The following is a 21,243-nucleotide window of genomic DNA, read 5'->3' as shown; positions in this document are numbered from 1 at the left end:
GACAAGCATAGTGACGAACGTCCGTAACCATCACAGCCTGCATCATGGCTACGCACGCTGATGGCAAAAATATGTCTGTAGTTTGCATATTGTGATGACGCGGGATGATGGAGCACATGAAGAACCACAAACAAATATGCTTTATTGATCACAGAAAAAGACTCAAACGTCTTATTCGTCCTCGCGCTCGGCCAACGACCCTCGTGGTGCTTTGTTGTCGCCGCCACTGGCACATACGGGCGGTATTATTCCCCCTTTAAAATAAAACATCGTTGCAATGTTAAACATTCAGGAAGCAAGGCTAAAAAAAAAAAACGGCAGAGTTAGTCACTGAAAATATGGTTTCATCCAAGCACGTGCACAATTTCCGGTGAATGTCTTCGGCGCTTTGAACACTGAGGTATGTCTGGAAGAACCTCGTAGTTGACTTCACTAATGCGTAGAAGAACTCTGTAAGGTCCGAAGGATATTCACAACGTTTCGGAAAGCCCCCACTGACGAATAGGCGTCCATACCTACACTTTGGTGCCCACGTTGTACATGACGAGTCTATGCCATAGGTTGCAACGTTTTCCATGGTCGTCTTGTTGGTCGGTGATTCGCAACCTGGCAAGTTGTCTGGCTTCTTCTTCTCGCTGCATAAACTCTTCAGCGTCCACCTCATTGCCATCGTTTTCGTGAGGGAGCATTGTGTCTAAGGTTGTTGTGACTTCACGTTCGTAAACGAGACTGAAGGGTGTCTGCCAAGGGGTCTCCTGACGAGCTGTGTTGTATGCGAATGTGATGTAGGGCAGGATCTCATCCCAGTTATTATGCCCTATATCTACGTACATGCTTATCATGTCAGCCAGGGTCTTGTTCAGACATTCGGTGAGCCCGTTGGTCTGGGGATGATGCGGCGTTGTCTTCGTGCGAGTTGTACCCCTTAGTCGAAAAACTATTTCCAAAAGCTCGGCCATGAACGCAGTACCTCTGTCGGTGATGATTACTGAGGGAGCACCACGTCTCAAAACGATGGCTTCGATAAAAAATCGCGCCGCTTCAGCTGCCGTTGCCTTTGTCCGGGCACCTGTCTCCACGTATTGATTTAGGTAATCTGTGGTGACGCGGGTTCAACGAGCACACGGAGAACCACAAACACGTACGTTTTATCGATCACTGGAAAGACTGCAACGTCTTCTTCGTTCCCGCGCTCGGCCAAGACCCTCGCGCCGCTTCGTTATTGCTGCCACTGGCACATACGCGCAGCAATATGATTGATAAAAATGTTTCAGAGTGAAGACTCGCCTTTGTGAAGTATGCATGCATGCAGACACATAGTCATGTTCTTCGCTACGAGCAACCACCTTCGTGGACGTGACCTCTTGAAAAATCATATATCAGCAAACTACTTGGTGGTATTGAACACTCTCTACTTTGCCACCAAGAGCGTCCTTTACCTGTACTTTAGGAGTGAACAGCAGAAGTTGACACTGACGGCTGGTGCGGAAACAGGGCGAAATGACAGTGAGGAGAATATGTGGCCGCTTAAGGGGACAGACTGGTCTTTGGAACCAAAAAGTGAAAAAAAAAAAAAAAAATCATTTTTTAAAATTGGCATATTTCGTTTCCGCAAGTATTTTTCTATCTTTCAGCAAATTTTCACACACCAGGAAGTCGTAATTTTTTTGTAATGTCATTCTAACTGTCCAGATTCTCGGTGCTGTTAACACGCAGAACCTGCAAAAAAAATGGGAAACCGACTTCGAGGCTTCTTCTTTACAATTTGCCGGCACCTGCATTAGAAGCTCTGCTATGAATTTATAGCACTTTTATGAGGATTGCAAAACAAGTGCACCATGATTGTTGCTTTTTGAATAAGTTGTGTGTTCTCAGTCTTTCCATTTTTCTCAAAAAAGTAAATTTACGACAGTTTGATTTAGAGGCTTCAATATCTGCAGCTAGAGCTGGTACAACAATAACTCTTTTTGCAATGGAAAAATTGTATGTGTGTAGAATGCAAGTATGGGAGCAGAATTTAGAGCCCAAGCATTTTAATTAATTACTCATCCAAATTGTAACATAATTACAACTGCTTTTAAAAATGGATGGATAATTTTGCTGTAAAATAACCAAGAAAGGCCTAAAAACAAAAAAAAACTCGTGCATACTTTCAATCTATAGTTATTAGTCTATGTTGGCTTATCTTAAATATCACTTTTAATTAAGCAATTTTTTTGTGGCAGCCTTAAACAATAAGGAGTGGACTTAAGTTATTTCAGGAACAAGATGAGTTACAGAAAATTTAATTAAATACTTGAATTCAGCAGAAAAACTGCATAAACCTGTTCAGCTTGATCAAGATCACAGAAGAAATAAACAAAAAAATGTCTAATACCAGTCTGCCCCCTTAAGCCTAAGTACTTAGAGCTGTGTGATCAAAAACCATGCTGTTGGTCTTTGGAAATGATTTAACACATATTTAAAGCACTGAAAGCCAAAGTTTGCATTTATCAGTGTAGGTTTTGCCACATTTGCAACTTAAGTCCCCGCTAGTGTACATGCAATCTTACAACTTGAAAGAGTGTAACGCTTTTTTCTGTGATTGTGGAACCACATGAAATATTATTTTAGATGCGGAAGCATCTCATACTCGCGCCTTGTAGTGCGCCGTCCGCGCCGTCCGCACCGCTTCTCGAACATTCGACAGCTGACGCGCGCGCATGCGCCGTCGTGCCGTCGCCCACTCTTCCACCATCTGTGCATCCCTTCCTCCTCTACACACCGCGCGCGCTTCACTCCTCCACCATCTGTGCACCCTTCCTCCTCTACACACCGCGTTCGACATCTACAATTCTCCTGATTCTCCAGTGGACGCGCATGTGGCGTCGCCCTTCGAGAACATTCAACAGCTGACAGTGCATGCGCCGTCGCGCGGTATATATACTCAAGGTCGGCGCTCGCTCGCTCAGTTGCCGCTGGTCGGTTGGTTTGTACGGCGCGTCGACGTCCAAGGTCGCGTGAAATGAATTCCAACGAATCCACAAACACAATGATCGACGTCCCTTCGACCAGCGCCGCCCTTTCGCATACGTGTGTACGTGTTCACTCATTTAACACCCCCTCCTACAACCACGTTAACCAATTTAGCCATCGACCCAAGTAAGTCGCAATTTAACACCCCATTTCACAACCACGTTAACCAATTTAGCCATCGACCCAAGTAAGTCGCACTTTAACACCCCGTTAACCAATTATATGCTCCGCATCCTCCTCAGTGTTCCCCCGAGGGAAGCTGCGGGCAATTTTTTCAAACAGCATGCTTTTTTCTTGCCTACATTTTCATTTGATAGTGAAGAGGTTTCAGGGGGCAAGGGGGCTCCACCTCCCCTCCCCATACTGTTGTGCAGCAGCTCACATCTCTAATGAACAGAACAGCAATAGCCACTATTACAAGTAAAAGAAAAGGTAAAAGCCCTTTTTCTCACCTATCGTCATCTCTGTTTCCTGAAGCTCTGTCAGAAGCTTTTCGACTTGTGCTGTTGATGTGATGGGCTCGTCGCACGACGCCCTCAGCCGTGACTCCGTGGTGTTGACAAGCTCTAGAAACTATCGGAGTAAAATCAAAATGAGTGAAGAAACGGAATAGGTTGACAGCAATGAACGTGCGATAATAATGCTGAAATGAAGAAGATAAAAACATCTGTTCTTCCACGAAATGTGTAAGTCAAATTGTAATGCGGGCAATCCGCGTGAGCCATTTTGGTTAATTAACAATTTTAACATATGCTTTGGAATCTCTCTTTTTAGCTGTCTGATGAGTATTTTTCATGCGTGTATGACAATGAATGATCAAACAGCACAAAACATGGCGCATAAGTTCTGTGGAAGCTCACAATGTGAAGGAAGACTTACAAAAGCAAAAGAGTGCCACCTGAGCCATTTGTAGCATGAAGCTGAAAGAAATCTATAAGCCTTTCAGAGAAAAAAGGGCCCTTAGTTGATATCATGAAATGCGTTTCCTGTACCAGAATAAATTTTTTGAATAGGCAATGTGAAATTCGTGCTGATTTCCTTCGTATGTCCGCACTACGTTAAGCAGGTTGACAACATTCTTTCCTTTCATGAGACAGCACAGACGTATAAGAAAATTGCAGAAGATGAAATTGGTGCCAAGAGCAAGAAGGCCAACTCACAATGATGTTACGTCAATGAGACTAGAATTACAATGAAAGCTTCGAAGTGTGGCTTTCAATTAATGAATTAACAACTAATTCTAACATGAGCTATATGATGCAACAATAAATTTCCTAAATAAATGTATGAAGAAGTTCTTTTACTGGTGCAGATACCTCAATGAGATTAGAATCATAGCAACTCCGAACACTGCTTATAATCTGACAAGCAAAAAAGGGGTGCTAAGACATTTTCTTGAAGGTCATAATTAAAGTACTGAACGAAAACAATACATTAATATTACCACTTAAGTATGAAGCAAATCATTTCATACAGGTGCTTACAGTGTAACTTCGTTAGAGAGAGCACCTGGTCAGCTGAAATGATGGGGTCAACTGCACCAACATATTTGATTCCCAAACATACTACACTTTGAAAGCTTATTTCTTTATAAACCCACATTTGGTTCCCATTGTAGCCTTATGCTCCTCTTCACTATACAACGATTTCCCCATTTCGACAAGATAATACCATAAAACCCGAAATCCTGCAACTGCAGTGCATATAGAAGAGAGTCCAGAAATAGGCACTCTCTTCCAATCAAAGAAACACCAAGCAAGTTTTCTGAAAGAGCGAAGAGACATTCGTGTCAGCTATAATAAGCACAGACTAGACAACTAATCAGGTATTACCTGCTGTAGCTCGTGTTCCAAAGTCGGTGAGAGTCCTTCCCTGCTGCGTCCCCTGAATTGAGAAGTGAGGCCCTCGCAGGCCAGGTCGAGCCTGTTCATGGCAGCACATATACTGTCTGCCTCCGACGGCAGGTCCTTGCACAGACTGGCCGACCACTGGCGCAGCTTAGAGTAGCGGGCGAAAATTTCCTGTTAGGATAGGGATAAAAACGGAAAAGTGGTGGGTAATGCGAGCAGAGGTCTTATACTTCGTTCCGTAGATCAGCAACAATGGTGTGGAAGTTATGCAAGATGTTCAGTCACCTAAATGTGCAAATTCACGCATCTTGTGTTTGAATTTCAACGTTGTAAATGTGGCTTCTGCACAGGGGCAGATCAAGCCGCTTATTTTATGAGAGAAGGGGGGGCGGTTGTTTGAAGTAAAAGCGTAGAGGGGGTTCCTTACTCATGTGCTTTTAGTAGTTACATCATCCCAAGAGCCTTGTAACAGCTTAGATATACTTAATTTGTCCTAATTAGTAGTAGAGGTAGACGAGAGGCATTTAACGGAGGGGGGTGGCAGTGCTGACGCAGGGTCTAGGGGGGGGGGGGGGGGGGCCTCGCCTCTACCACCTTCCCTCTGGATCTGTCACTGCCTTTGCAATGGGCTCTGGCTGCATGCTACTAGAACTAAGTCTGGATGCTACAATATCAAAACAAAGGAACTGAAATTGCAAAATAACCTCTTCAAAACCATATAAATAACTGGATTTGCTTATTCTAAGACACAGGAAATCTTTTTTTATTACTTAGTCAAAGTAAAAAAAAAGCTCAATTTACAGCTGGCAAAATCACAACTATTTCTTGGTGCGAACAGATCTACTGCAAGAAGTCTCGCTAGCTTTCCCAATATTGCACCTTATGCATGAAATAGAGTATAGGGAATGCCGCACGACTTCAGTATGACTGCCATTGGCGTAGTAACTATTAAGTGACTGCTTTCATTTGCTTCACATTTAGCAAGTCGGCACCAACAGGTCTCATAATCAGGAAGCACACAAGGGCCTATCGGTCTGCTACCTACTCGTGAAATTCACACACCAAGCGATGCTGTCCTCAAAAGTAACTGCCAGGAAAATCTTTAGCTAGAAGACGGTGCTTCTCTTGGACATTTCCCTTGTGTCTCGTCTTATCTTTACGTGCTGCAAAGATTCATTCATTCATTCATTCATTCACTGTTTATTCAGACAAAAGCAATGATTGCCTAGGTTGAAGGGACTAAAGGAAGATTACCTCTGCCTGACTAAGGTCCCTCCACAAATACATTTGCTCAGGTGAAGTGGAATAAAGGATACAAATTTTATTTGCTTTTGAATGAGGGGACACAAAACTCAAATTCAACAAGTATAACAGATGTCGACACATACGTTTTAAAATAACACATTACAGTCATCACCAATTTGCAGTACCAATATAAAAAAATATATATATATATAAATATGCAACAAGGAGAAATTTCTGACCGAATTACTAAGTACCATAGAGAAATACATTTGAAAAGAAATAAATTGAGCAATTTTCATCTAATATGCAAAAGCACGAATGACACAAAAGGAATATTTATAATAAATAATACAATTAAGGCTCTTTACAAGAAAGTAAGTACATCTTAACTTTTTTCTTCACACTGTTTTTAGTGCTATGTTCTTTCAAAAGTTCACGGACATAGCTATTTTCGTGGAGTAGATAAGGTATTTGATATGATAAAGTTTGCTTACCATATGTTGTTCTGAAAAAAGGCAGTCGAAAACGATCAAAGCGTAGTTCATAGAGAGTATTGCTTGAGTATCAATGCTTCATATACAGTATTTTTGCGCGTATAACCCGCCCCTGCACATAATCTGCACCCCCCCTTTCAGCTCACCGAGAAAGAAAAAAAAATCCTTGCGTTTCGCCCGCACATTTGATATACAGGAAAGGCTGTACAAAAGCTACTGCTCAAGCAACATAGCAAATATGTAGACAGAAAAAGCTTTATTTAGCAAGCAGAATATGTTGTCTGCAAGGCCAGTCACAATTCACTCGCTGTCGCTGCTCTCGCTAGAGCTATCACTTGAGCCGCAGTCCTCACTATTATGCACAAGGTCATCTTCGGTTCCATCCATGTCGTTTGTGATGCAGCATTTCTTGAAACTTTTTCCCACCATCTCACCTGGAATGGCCTTCCATGCCTCGACAATCCACTTGCATAATAGGGCAATATCAGGCCTTCGGACTCGTCTTGTCGGCGTCAAGTCGAAGCAGCCTTTAGCCATCCACTCGGCGTAATAGCGCTTGACATGTGCTTTGAAGGGCTTGTTAAGCGACACATGTAGAGGCCGCAACATTGACGTCATTCCACCGGGTATAACAACTAAGTCGGTGCCGTTGCGTGAAAGGCAGTCCACTTCCTCAGTTGTGTGGGCGCGGAACGAGTCAAGAACGAGCATTGACCTCTTTGCGAGCATTGCACCGGGCCTCTTCTCCCATACAGTCTTGATCCAGTCTACGAACAAGTCACTGTTCATCCACGCGTTCTCGTGTGCGCACACCACCACACTAGCAGGCAAATGAACCTTTGGTAGAGTTTTCCTTTTCAAGATGACGTACGGTCCCAGTTGCGTGCCGTCGGCGAGGGCACAAAGCAAGACTGTGATACGCAACTTCGTGTTCCCGCCAGTCAGCCCGCTCACCGAACTGCTGCCCGTCTTCCCAATCGTTGTGTCCAACGGCATTTCAAAATAAATAGGAGTTTCATGCGCTTTGCCGATTTGCGAGAAAGTGTAATTGTGCTGCTTTCGCAGGCCAATTACATATCTCTGGTACTTGAGCAGCTTCTCCTCATAAGAAGCCGGCAAGCGTTGACATATTGTAGTCCACCGTCTGATTGAGAGCCCTTGCCGCTTCATAAAGCGGTGCAGCCATCCGCGGCTCGCACGGAACTCGTGAGGTAGGTTTAGCTCCCTCGAAAGTCGCCGCGCTTCCACTTGGGCCATCTCGATCGATACGGCGTGACCCCTGCTTCTCACATCTTCGATTAACTTTACTAGCTCCGCCTCTAGCTCAGGATAGGCACCGGTCTTGGGGCCACAAAATGACCTACGGTCGCGGTGCACGGCTTGTAGGCTCTCTTTCTTCTTTCTCCACAGTCGCACGCAGGACTCGTCTACATTGTGCCGTCTTCCCGCTTCGCGATTCCCGAATTCCTCGGCGACGGCGATGATCTAAAGCTTTTGCTGTGCCGTGAAGGCCCGCCGCCGTACACTACTCATGGTGACAGAACAGATCGACTTAGGCTTGGCGAACGGGTCGAGATGTGAAGAACTAGCGGTATCAGCGAGGTAAAGAGCGCTCACACTCGGCGACAGCTTGACAGCACTACTCCTTCTAGTACACTGTAACAACACCCTGGAAACAACAGAACCGAAATGCATGCCTGCTACCGCGTCAAAAAGTAGTACATTAATTTACTGATAATACTGCTGCTTACTGCTTTATTTATACATACTGCTTTATTTATAATGGAACTTACTTCCTTTATTATAGAACTTCCTTAGACAGCACCACCTTTTTGGCAAGCCCTTTCCAAAAGTAAACATGGCGTCCGTGACGTAGGGACATGTGGAGGGTCACTGAGCGGCCGCGAACGTCCAAAAAATATACTTGTGGTGTGACAGTGAGATTTTACACTGAACAATCGAATTGTCACTCCCCAAATGTTTTTGTAAATGCTTCAACGATGCAAGCAAGCGAAACCTAAATCGGCCGCAAATTGCCGTGCTACTTGCGGAGCAACACGAATTTGCGGAAACCACCTCCGTAGCCTTCGCTACACTGTTAAGGGGCTTCACAGCACAACACGCATTGCTGTGAAGCAGCACTATAGAAAAAACCCCGCGTATTATCCGCACCTCCACTTTGCCACTGGAATTTTTGGATTTTTGGTGCAGGTTATATGCGCGAAAATATGGTAAGTGCCAACGATGTTTCCTATTTCATTAATGACATATAAGCTGAGTTTAAGATTGTATAATTGGTAGACAGTAAGTATCTGAAGCTTGCCAAAAAATGGAGGAGTATGTTCTCTAGGTTGCAGATTTTCTATGTAGCGTACAGACCTTTTTGTAAAACTAACAGCCTGTTAAGATTGGTTTTTGAAGTTGTGCCCCAAAGATACGTCCCGCAATACTGTCAAGATGCTGCGTCACTCACCATTGCTGTGGCATTGGCTCGCTCCAAGTCAAAACAGTTCTGCGACAGCCTCAGATTGTTCTGTTCGTTTGTTGTCCAGTTAATCAGCTGCAGCGAAGGAAGAGAGATGGAAAAGAAAGTGAGAAATCTTTGAAAAATCGCAAAATGTGACACACATGATTCTCACATGAACAGTGGGAGATGCAGCTTAATAAGGTGCATGCATTGTCAGGAAAAACATGGTTGGGAAAAATCAAAGGAAAAAATCAGCTTCAGAACACAGGACCAAATAGAATCATGAAAAGGGCCTTTATGCAAACTGGAAACAGCCTAAATGTACAGTCAGATTATTGACGTCTCCATTCAAGAAAAAAATTCCCCCATTGAACCAACAAGGCACACCTGTCCTTACCTATGATCACACTTCTGCATCCTGATAGGCTTAAACACTCATTCCCCCAAGCGATCCCAAAATTCAATTTTCTTATTCACTTGCTCACCACTATTAGTGCTCTATATTTTACACAACCATCTTGCATTATCACTGGTGATTTGCTATGACAATTCATGATTTTGTTATGCTACCTGAATCAGTATTTAATGTTGCATTGTATTTGGTACCTTTAAGACTTCATGTGGTGTTTGCCGCATACTGTTCTGGACTAAATCTTTTTGTTACACTGCATGGCCTATAGTGGAATTAGCCTGCAGTATTCCATAAATAAACAGAAATGAAGTATAACAGTGTCTGAACAATGAAGGAACACAGATAATGCCTGTCACCGCGTATTTTTACAGTATTGTTACACTGAGCGTAACAAACTATTATGTATACCACTTCTTTCTTCTTTTTTAACCGGCTCCAAGGAAGCATGTGAGTGCACCTTTATATGCTCGAAAATGTGGCTTCGAAAAATCATGGAGAGATCTGTGACTACAATGCACTGAGCACCAAGTTAGTTGTAGTGAAAATAATTGACTCCAAGTGGCACGTATAAAAAAATGAATTAAGCCTACAGAAGTTTGAATGTACCAGAGGGTGAAAATTACCACATTAAATTAAAATATACGCTACACGACGCCAAAATTACATTTCAAACAGAGCTTAAATCAGCTGTTTCTCAATTACCAGCTTAGAAATTTTGGTTTGAGCAGCCAAGAAACTTATTGCACAGATGCATATCATCATTACCTATGTCATTTAAATACAGCAGGAAACTAAAATAAATTCTTATCTAGAAGGCAGCACTGGTATAGTAGCAACTGCAGCTCGCTATGTAGGTCAAGTGGCCGTATCCTATGGCAACCACTGCTAAAAGAGCAGATAGAGTGTCTCTGCTGCAATACCTTTCACACCGTCTCTTCTGTTTGCAGATACCCAGGCACTGGCCGACAACGATATAAACACAGTACGTGTACAATACCTTTGTTAATTCAAATTTTTTTCCCTTCTTATGAAAGGCTTCAAGTGCTGCAAAGGTGAAGAGGGATCTCACAAGAATGCATTAGGAAGTAAAAATTGCATTGGCCAATAAAACCTTATACTAAAGGCTATAAATGTAATAAAAAGTAAGACTCAAACATGCCGTTCACACAACCTGTGCTATTATGCCATCACACTCCCACATAACGATGTCCTGAAAGTCTAAATTTTAGTTTATTACATACAGTTAAACCTGAATATAACGAAATTGATAAATTCCTGAAACAGGTTTGTTATAAAGAGGATTTTGTTATATGCAGATTCAGTACCAAAATTCGGAAAATAAACACGCAAATTAAACAAAAGGGAGACTGATGGCAGAGCTAAACCGAAACACTTATTTTACAGTAAAAAAAAAAACTGCTTTATTATTGCTATAGAAATTATATAAACAGTCTCGACGGGGTTTTGCCGTCGCTGCCATATTTCGTAACAAGTCCAAATTGATAACATGCCTCCGCGCCTAACTTTCACGAGCGGGTGAAAGCGCGCGAGCACTGCTGAAGCAGAGATCAAATGAGTCGGGGTCCATCCCTATCGCCTGGAAAGTGTGTAAGATAATATATTTGGAGTGTTAAAACTGCTGCCGTAGGCTCAAACAGAAAGTAAACCACCCGTATTCAAAGAGCATGAAACAACACAAGGAGGGTGGGCGGGGATCGCTCGAGTAGCAATAATGAACTTGTTTTTTAAGGGCGGTCGCGATCAATCGCTGGCGCATTTGATCTCGGCGGCGAGTATCAGTGTGGTTTCAACTTGATGGGACTGTGTGAAAAGAGCGCTTTTCCCTGGAGCGGTGGTATTTGCTCATACCAGCGTTTTGTAGGAGTTCCGTGATATCGGATCCAAAAGAGTTGGCTGCCAGCCTTACTTCTTATAACATTACAATTTTTTACTATCGCGTTCATTACATTGCATTCAACGCGCCGCCGTGTTGCCAGAACTAATGGGCTAATCACGAAAGTTACCAGCCTGCTTATTGGCGGCGCGGTGCAAGACGGAAGCACGTGACGAGTCGAGCTCCTAAGATCCGTCATCACCGTAGTCTAAGAGAGTTTTCATCAGCGCCTAATCAACCCTCTCCTAGGTGGCGACGACACGGTTGTCCGAAATGAAGAACAATCCCAGTTTCGCCACAAGAGCGAAGCAATAAATGCAATAGCAACTACTTGAAATGTAACGCTGAGAATGGCTAGCAAAAAAAAAAACGATGCATGAAACGTAATCATTGGTAGAGATGAGTGCGAACTAACAAGTGCTCCAGTTGTTACTTCGCTAGTGCGCCGTGCGCACTGCCGCCGCTTAGTGCTTCGGTGGCGGCGAGGCGCTCGCGGAAGATGCATGCTCCTACCAAAATGAGGAGCAAAATTCCTAGATTGTCAGTGAGGAAAATTCGCTACATCAAGGTCGTCTCCCGCTGTTACTTTGTTACATAGAGGTCGAAAATACATGTGCTTCTATGGAGCAACAGCGGGGAATAGAAAAACTTTGTTATATTGAGGAATTCGTTATATAGAGGTTTGTTATAAGCAGGTTTAACTGTAAATATATATTATATATATATATATATATATATATATATATATATATATATATACACACACATACACACACACACAGTTAAACCTGCTATATATATGGTGCTCTAAGCACAGCATGCATATATATATATATATATATATATATATATATATATATATATGCTGAAGCTGCTGGTTCAAATGTTCAAACATTTGGGAAGTAAAATACAAAGAAATCGGCACAGCTCAACACAAGTGATGTAAAGACTGAGGCAGCAGTGAGGCTAGCTACTACTAATGACGCAAGGCTGGAAGCGAAAGTGAAGAGAGGGCTCGGACTGCCGAGAAAGAAGCTGCCTTCCCAACCTTTTGTGCCTTCCTCGCTCAAATAATGTGCGTTTGGTGGGAATGTGTCACATGACTGGCGCTACGCAATTTTGGCAGGGCCATGTCGCACGACCAGTTGCGATATTATGCAATGCTCCCAATCTCCTCCTTTTATCTTTCTCACTTTCTGTCTTTCTATCTTTTTCGTTCCTTCCTGTCTATTCCTGTCCTTTTTCTACCTCCTCTTTTTTTGTCCGTTTGTAATCTTCATTTCTCTCTCTCTGTATGGGCTCTCTCGACAATCTGAGTTATTGCATCCCACACAGGCGTAATCAGGGCAGGGGGAGAGTGCCCGTCAGGAGCCTATGTTAGGAGAGGCGAAGACAACCAACAACTACAGAGGGTGCGTGTCTGCATGACGATGGGCGTACACTTTAATGGGGATGAATATGACAAAAAGAGCATGTGCCAGCACAACGATGACATTTTATTGCGGCACCAGACAAACTACGGCCAGCTTATATAGACGTTGTATGTGCACCCCCCCCCCCCCCCTCCCCGAAGAAATGTCACTACGGTATTGCTGGAAGTACGTAAATAAATAAGTAGATAAAGTAGCCCTATGTAAATATTTGAGCCTTTCGAATATTCAAATGAGTATTGCAGCATTAGAATCCACTTTGATTCAAGCTTGAATTATAGGGAAATTTCGAACTATTCGAAGTGAACGACTAGGAGCATTTTAGTTTGCATGTAGCCTCCTGTAAAAATGGTTTCGCTCCAGTGGAGGTATGCTACACTGTGAAGATATCTATCCAAGGAAAATCCACACTGCCACAAAGCCCTACCTGAACGTTTAAATGAACATATTACTCTCCCATTGATTCACGAGCTTGTAAGTTTCAGAGCTTGTTGTACAAGCTTATATGCTGGTCTAAGCACAGCAAATTTTAAAACTCCAGTTATTTCACAGATTATGGCATTATACCAAAAGTCAAATTCTGCTACAATTCAAAGTTATTTCCACTTTCTTTGAACGAAAAAGAATAACATTGGCACAGGCCTTGTTTCAATTAATATCGCTATTCCCTTTGAATTCGCTTCGAACCTGAAATTCATTACCCGCGCAAGCCTAGACATAACATTTCTAGACACAGCTGTCACAAACAGTGATCCCAACAGCTTACACCATAAAACCGCAGTTCTGACAACTGAGACTTGCAACTTCGGTTAAAATTAGTTTTTGCCTCAGTTTCTCGACACGCCATGATGTATCGTAATAATCAAATAAAAGAGGTCCTTAACACTGGTATAAAACTAGCAAGTACAGAAATCCACACACACTGTAGTTTAGAGTTTGGCTACTGGAACTCACGAGACATATGGCAGCCCAATATTGGCACTTATGAAAATTTAGGAGCATAGTTCGAACAGATTTGTAATAGTACTCAACTGTGTCTACTTCTGCAAAGAACCCTTCCAGGAGCCGGGTACTCTCCAATGCCTCCAGCTCCTTAGCCCACTCTTCCTGGAAAGACTGCTGCAGCTCCCGTACTGTGTCCAGGGCAGTTTTTACCTGCACAGTGAGAAACCAACAAAAGAAGAACATTACATTAAGATGACAATTTAACGAGGCCAATTATCATCATGAATGCAAATAATATACAGTCGAACTCCGCTTCAACAGAATTTCCGCTACAACAAAAAATTCACTATTCCCCATCAGCAGTTCATAGGAGTTAATACATAAATATTGTCACTACAACGAACACTTTTTCTTCGATCATCCCACTTGAACGAAATTTTGCAATGAAATTCTAGGCTGAGGTATGTTATTGCTATGCAGTAAACCCAATTTTTAACATTTCAATGCATTTTCAGAGCTTGAAAATGCGTCAACGAAGTCTAAAACACGCGTTGGCACCACCAGAAATCACTTCTGTTCAGCAAGCATGGGCGCCGCCATTGCTAGCTAGCGATGGCACTGAGACTGCCCTGCCTTATTTTTGAGCCGTAGATGATCCAAAGCTGAAGCTCAGTCGCTCAGTTCACGCAGCTGCTGGATGCAACCGCGAAACGATGCCTTTTCAGATTCCGATGCTTATCATTATGTTCCCGCTTGGCCAGAGTGGTAACTAATCAGAGTGGCTGTTTGTCTGCATTATCAACAAAATCGGCTAGCCGGGAGTGATGGATGATAAGAATGCCATAAAATAATGCGATAGTCGCCGCTCCATGATACCATCCATCCATCTCGAAGTTGTCGGATACTTTTCACGGCGGACAGTTGCTGGTGTTATGCCTAGTTCACACTGAAACAACCGCTTTCTACAGCGACCGAAATTCCCCTGCCGCCGAAACGCAGCGTCGTTCGCACTGGACGCGCCCCGCGCCACCGAATATGCCATCTACTACGGTGCGAACGCGGGATGGATGCGCTGTCACCCTGTTGTTGTCGCGGCTCACAAACGCTACTACGATATCCGGTGGTGTATACTTCGACGATTCTTGTACGCAAGAAGCAAGAAAAGACAGTACTGCTTACTTTGCTGGAAAGTGGTTGTCTTGTAATGCACGAAGAGCAGAAAAACCACCGACGCCAGCGGCGTTGGTGGGTTCGTTCTGCTTTGCAAGACCGCAACAAGCTCGGTCACGCCAACAGCAAGCTCGGTCACCTCTTTCGCGAAATACGGAGGCGAAGTAGGCACAGAGTAGGTTAAACTTTCGTTGGTTTCAACATTCAGTTACGTGCACTGCAGCATAACAAGTGAGTAGGGCTTGGCTGCCATTTTTCAAAATTGCTTGACTAGCGCTCCTATTGGTCCGCAGTGACCGATTCGGCGGCAGACGCCGCAAAAATCGGTCCGAGAGCGACCGGCGCGGAGAGGGCCCTTTCGGCGGATCCCGCCACCGCCGAACCGGATTCGGAGCACTTTCGGCGGCCGGAATGCTCAGTGTGAACGCGGCCTTAACGTGGTAATGCAACTGTTTGGTTCATTCGCGAGAGCGGTTTTAGGCGTTGTTTCAGCGTTGATTGATTGATATGCGGGGTTTAACGTTCCAAAACCACCAAATGATTATGAGAGACGCGTAGTGGAGGGCTCCGGAAGTTTCGACCACCTGGGGGCGTTGTTTGAGCGTGCTTTTCACTATAGCCTCATTATGCATGGGTGAGCATGACGTCGTGACGCTGCTGGGAAAAAATAGGAAGCAGGGAACATTTTTTGAATTTCGAGAATAAACATTCCCTTGTTTTCTTAGCTCAGATCAGCAACATTTTTTTCTATTGCACTACAACAAAATTTTTGCTTCAACGAAATTTTTTCCGCACTGCGCCAGTTTCGTTGTAGTGGGATTCGACTGTAACAGTGACTTGTTCGTTGCATTTTGAAAATACGCCAAACGACCTGACATAGGTACGAATATTCGTCTGGCCGAAGAAAATTAGCAAGGAAACCATCAGTACAGTGAAATCACGCCAAGTGGCTGAATGTGTTTCCATGCATACCAGACGCTCGCAGCATTGAAGTTACTTGCGCATGCATGCAGGCTCTGGGGGAATGGTTTATGCTACATGGGAAGTTCGATCATCCAGTTTTCTGGAATGAATATTGCTGGCCAAAGAAATCGTATTCATGAAGCTATATACAGTATAACATCTGCGATACGATTACGCCTTGTACAAATGTCCGGGTGATAAGAATATTTTATTCGTCCTGACCTTAGTCCATTAGCCTGCCATGTAGTTAAGTGCAATTGCTTCAAATCGATTTTCGCTCCGTAATGCTTAATAAGAACGTACGGAATTAAACAGGTGGTGCTTGCGCTGTGACGAAATATGCGGTAACCACGTGGGGGCGTGGGAATCTGAGTGCGGGCATAGCAGCGCCGTAGTCTTAAAGATTGTGTGCACGAATCTTGGAGGCCTTAATGAGCCTTCATATGACTTCACGTATAAACTGCTCATGACATTGGTATAGGGCAATTTTTTTTAACACGAAAGAGTTTTATGCCGGGGTCGACCAAGGCTCCGCTGACGTACTTTCGTCACGATAGTGACGTTGAGAAATTTATACTAATAAGAGATTGCAAAAAAAAAAAAAACCAGAAGGCAAGCATTTGTCGCGCGGATTCGAACTAACAACCTCTCGATTCTCAAAGCGCGGTGCTAACCAGTATGCCACAAAGCGTACATTGCCTGGAACGCCAACGGCAAGCCATTTATATACACCATACACCGTTTGGCAGTTCTCAGAGCTTCAAAACTTTAGTGCGTTTTTGTTATCACAGGCGAGATGGTGCAACGGGCTTGCGTTGGGCGTACTGTAAAGGTTGACGCCTTTACGAAGTGCCGCATTCACGGAGCGTGGTCTCTCCTGCGCGTGCGCTTATTAGACTTGCAATGAAGGTCACTTCGGATGCTGGCACGGCCGTGTTTACGAAAAGTGCGCGCAGCTGACACACTGCGCAGGGAGAATTGAGACAGTTGTTCCCACTTGTCCTGTGTATGTACTTCTTCGCTCGTTTCGTGAGTCTTTCGTTCTGTTTGAACAGCGAGCTTTACGTGTCAAGCTGTAACAGTTATTAGTCCGTGCTCGCCTTGTATATGCTAATTTCGTGCATGCTTTCTGCTTGAGGTGTGCGCTGCAAGTTTCAAGCTGCTTGCCGTTCCTAAACTGACTTTGCAATTTGTTTCTGTTGCTGAAACAATGCACAATAAATGCTCAATTACCTCTGTAAACACAGATTTCATTTTCGTATCCGATATAGAGGGATCAGCCACGTTATTTCTCTTAATACATCGACGCAAGCTCCTGTGCTCGAGCCATTGTCGCTGGACTGTGTTTACACGTGCCTGCCACGTTGATACTATCAAGGTCCTTGCAATTATGAAAAGCAGATGAGAACCAAAAAAAGGAAGTGGATGATCTTGGCAAAAAGCTGGGCCTCGCAACGTCAACATGCCAGTTCGGTGGGAGAGCGCACACCTAAAAACTTTTCAATTTGAGTAGAAAACTTTCCAATTGTCAGTGCAAGGTCGTGAATCTCCCCAAAAACATTCTCACCCCCCAGCGATAAAAAAATTGCAGGTCAGCGATTCTAGAATTTCTCGGCTTCTATCGAACACATGCAAAGCGCTCCTCAGGTCACTTTTGTTGCAGTACTCTGATGTTAGCGGAAAAGCATATTGAAATTTTAAATAGGCAACTGGCTGCCGCAGGCTGTGTGTCTACAAGTACGAATAATCATTGACATGCATAAACTTTACTAGCGATCATTCAAAGCTGTTCGTGAGTTGCTGTTACCCTGAAAAACAACAAGAATGTAAGATGGCTTTCTTTTATCAGATATTTCTTTCATGTTTTCTGGCGATATGAACTTCAAATGATACGAATATTTTTGGTGACCCCGCAAGGTTCGTATCTGAGGCTTTACTGTATTATGTATATCAAAAAGTGCTGTGAGATGACAATGCACACAATCATCATTATATACCTCGTCGAGTTCACTGAAACACAAAAGACTTGATTTGAAAAATGCCTTTAGCGTGGATTGGATCAATACCACATTACTCATGCACAATAATTACTTCTGTAAGGCCCCGATTTCTTTTTGAATTACACAATGGGGGCATCACACCAGTCAATCTTACCACTAGTCATTGGAGCCTGTAGCTGTGCTATTTTACCCCTGCACCAGTGCATCATTGGTGAAATGGTAGAGAACCTGCTGCACATGTAGGATTAAAAAGGTTCTACGATCCCAGTTCCATTAAAAAGCTACCAGCTTTTGTAGATGGTTAAAATTATGCTGGGTCTATGCTCAGCTATTTACGGCTGTTCTAACCACAAAAAGAAGATGGCCTTACAAAGATTATTTCCGTGAAATTCCAAGCAAGCACCCCACCCTTTTTTTCTGGAGATTCAAAATATCCTCCAATGATTGATCAAGAACCCTTTTTTGGTTTCCTGCCATTTTCACTTAATCATTCACTGTTTTCAATCGCCCGATGAAGGCTAGTGACAATGAATGCATGGCGATTCAATAAAGCATTTTATTGGAAGCATGTGGAGCTCTTCCGCTGCCATCTTGAATTTCGATCCTGGACTGAGGCAGGGCCCATCTCCGAAATCTTGCCGCATTATCTTTCTTGAGATTTCACAGTATGAGGTCCCCCTTTGTACAGCCACAGACAGCGTATTCTAATAGTGTTCATCATGGCCATAGCAGGCAGAAAGAAGTTGCTAACGAGTATCTATTCCCGAAATAGTTTCAAACGCATTTTCGACCAGATGCTTGACTAACACAACACCTCAATGCTCTGTAAGAGCCTCCACCTGGTCGACAATTGACAGCACAGAACTGGCAGACATGCTTTTACAATTTAGTTACAGATGCAAATGAAAGAGTTTGAAATGCCACTCTACAAGGTTTCTGCTCTACTGAGCAAACAGAATGGGAAGGAACGAGATAAGCTTGTTGTTTATTTACCTTGTGATATGCATTGGCCCTTTCCTTGGCCACTCTACGGCCACAGTGAGACTTGAAGCCAAATTCAACGTCCACCTGAAGGCTGTCCAGCAACCTTTGGCCTGCAAGAGTGTTGAGTCATGCAGGTATGGACTACTGCAGGTGTAATGTGTAAGCAAGATGGCCAAGTATGCATGAACTTGGTTACAACACACTATGGATATCTGCTTGCCATAACCTATACTAATCATGAAACAAAATACCGTATTTACTCGATTCTATCGCGCCCTCGATTGTAAGGCGCAAACGATTTCCACGACGAAAAAAAAACTAAACGTAAGACATCGATTGCAACGCGCACCCATTTTTCTCGCTGGCCCGTACGATCACACCCCTCGAAAAAACGACTCCTTTCGGGAGCGTCTTCCATTTAAATATGAGGTACGGCGAAGCTTGTGCCCATCTGACGTGTAACAGAGCATTGCCGTCACTGTAGTTTTACCGTGGACCGATGTCAGCACCCGAACTTGCTTCGCCCCCTTCTTCTTGACAGTTGTGGTGCCAGGCATGTCAAAGTAAAGAGGCGTCTGATCGGCATTCCCGATTTGCCCAAGCAGGTAGCCGTTGTTGTGCCGCAAGTTTAGGACGAACCTCTGAAAACTGTGAAGCTTTTCATCGAACTCCTCGCAAAACTTTTCGCATATGCCCGGTCGCCTTCGAAGGGAAAAGCTTTTTCTCTTCATAAAGTTAGTTAGCCAGCACCTGCTCGCATTAAACTGGCTCTGTATTAGCCCGTTTTCTATTCTAAGGCTAACTGCATAGCCCGCACTTGGAGCAGTTCTGTCGTCACGGGCCGCCGTGCCGCTCGCTGCTCAAGCACATACTCGCCGAGCAGCTCTTAATTTGCGGAAAGCGACCTTGTTGTGGTCCACTGAAGCCTTTGCGTGAAGCTTTGCTGTCGACAATCTTCTGCTTTTGTTTCTGCCAGTCCCGCACGCACGTTTTGGGAACTCCGAACGACCGCGATGCAGCCCGATTTACGTCCGTTTCGGCACACACGATGACTTTTCTTTTAAAAGCGGCACCATGGTGCACGTGTCGAGTTTTTGAAGTCGGCCCTTCCATGCCGTCGATGCTAATGCACACAAAGATGACGAACTCCTCAGCACACGTACGAAGTGCCGCACATGGGAAACACATAGGCAGAAATGGCCGACGCGCCATGCCGACGCACGTAGGGGGCAGCCATTTCAGAATGCCGATGGCAATAGAACGACCGTATTCATTTTTTTTCGTACTCGATTCTAACGCGCATGCAATTTATAAACTCGCTTAACCGGGAAAAAGGTGCGCGTTAGATTCGAGTAATTACGGTAAACACCACTTGCAGACTTACTATGCTGACAGTAATTTAACAATACTGAATACTGACTAAATTGTAGGCTGCCTTTCTCGATAGAAAAGAAAACAAAAAAGAACGCAACTTTCCACAGAATTTTATGAGAATGGTCACTCATAATTGCCAGGAGCTGTATTCGTACAAAGTGCATCAATTTATAGTGCAAATGATTTGATGTTGGCGAGCTTGGGCCTCACCATCATCGAGCTTACAACATTCCAAAATCATTTCAGAGTCCCTTTAGCAAGTTAGCAGTTTTAACAAATGAAAAGCAACCTGTCTTGCCATAGCAAGATTGACGTTTCTGAAATTGTGGAGTAGTACCTGTCTAATAGAACAAACTCTTTTTTCTTATTAGTAGGCTTGTGCGAATATTCGAATGCTTCGAATATTCGAACGAATAGTTGGGTATTCAAATTTAAATTATCGAATATTTTTGAAGTATTCGCAATGAACGAATAGGTGTATATTAGTTCGCATGTCATTGCCTGTAAAAATGATTTCACTGCAATGCCTGTAAAAGTGGTTTCACTGCACTGTAGAAGTGCTGAGCGGTGAAAGCACTTATCAAAAGAAAATTCACTTTGTCGCAAAGCCCCCTTCAAATTTAACGGGGCCCTGCAACACTTACTGAACATGGTCAGAAAACAGTGCCGATCAGTAGTCGAGGCTACCAAGAACACGGGAGGCAAATATTACAGTGCAGCACCGTGACCTGTAATTCACAATAAATTTTCAAAGCTAAAAATTGCTTTCTTTCCTCAACAAATGACACTACAAGCTCCAAAATCACTTGTCACAGCCAAGAAGGAATAGTATACAGTTCTGGTCACAGTCACTGGCTGATTTGAGCATGGCGCGCTTGTCGTTACCGCAGCCTTCATGGGAGGCCTCCGCTTGTCCACGAGTACGTGCGTGATCGCATTGAAAATCCGAGTATTCAAAGAAAAAAAAAAGATGCTCAAGGTCACAATGTGCATGTGACGT

General features: G+C 43.7%; 1 protein-coding gene across 2 annotated transcripts in view; it reads right to left on the bottom strand.

The window, feature by feature from the left end:
• The window catches only part of LOC119174177 (SEC14 domain and spectrin repeat-containing protein 1-like), a 42,399-nt gene that overhangs the window by 4,776 nt on the left and 16,380 nt on the right, over positions 1 to 21,243 (bottom strand). For both annotated transcript variants that reach the window (XM_037425000.2, XM_075889683.1), the window contains exons 9-13: positions 18,879 to 18,979; positions 13,840 to 13,962; positions 9,078 to 9,164; positions 4,848 to 5,036; positions 3,468 to 3,588 (exon numbers count right to left, since the gene is read on the bottom strand). In XM_037425000.2, coding sequence (XP_037280897.2) covers positions 3,468 to 3,588; positions 4,848 to 5,036; positions 9,078 to 9,164; positions 13,840 to 13,962; positions 18,879 to 18,979 — 621 coding nt within the window. The remainder of the gene's footprint in view (positions 1 to 3,467; positions 3,589 to 4,847; positions 5,037 to 9,077; positions 9,165 to 13,839; positions 13,963 to 18,878; positions 18,980 to 21,243) is intronic.

This window comes from Rhipicephalus microplus, chromosome 3 (genome assembly GCF_043290135.1).
Source record: "Rhipicephalus microplus isolate Deutch F79 chromosome 3, USDA_Rmic, whole genome shotgun sequence".
NCBI classification, from domain to species: domain Eukaryota; kingdom Metazoa; phylum Arthropoda; class Arachnida; order Ixodida; family Ixodidae; genus Rhipicephalus; species Rhipicephalus microplus.
This window is presented reverse-complemented; position numbering and strand designations above follow the sequence as displayed.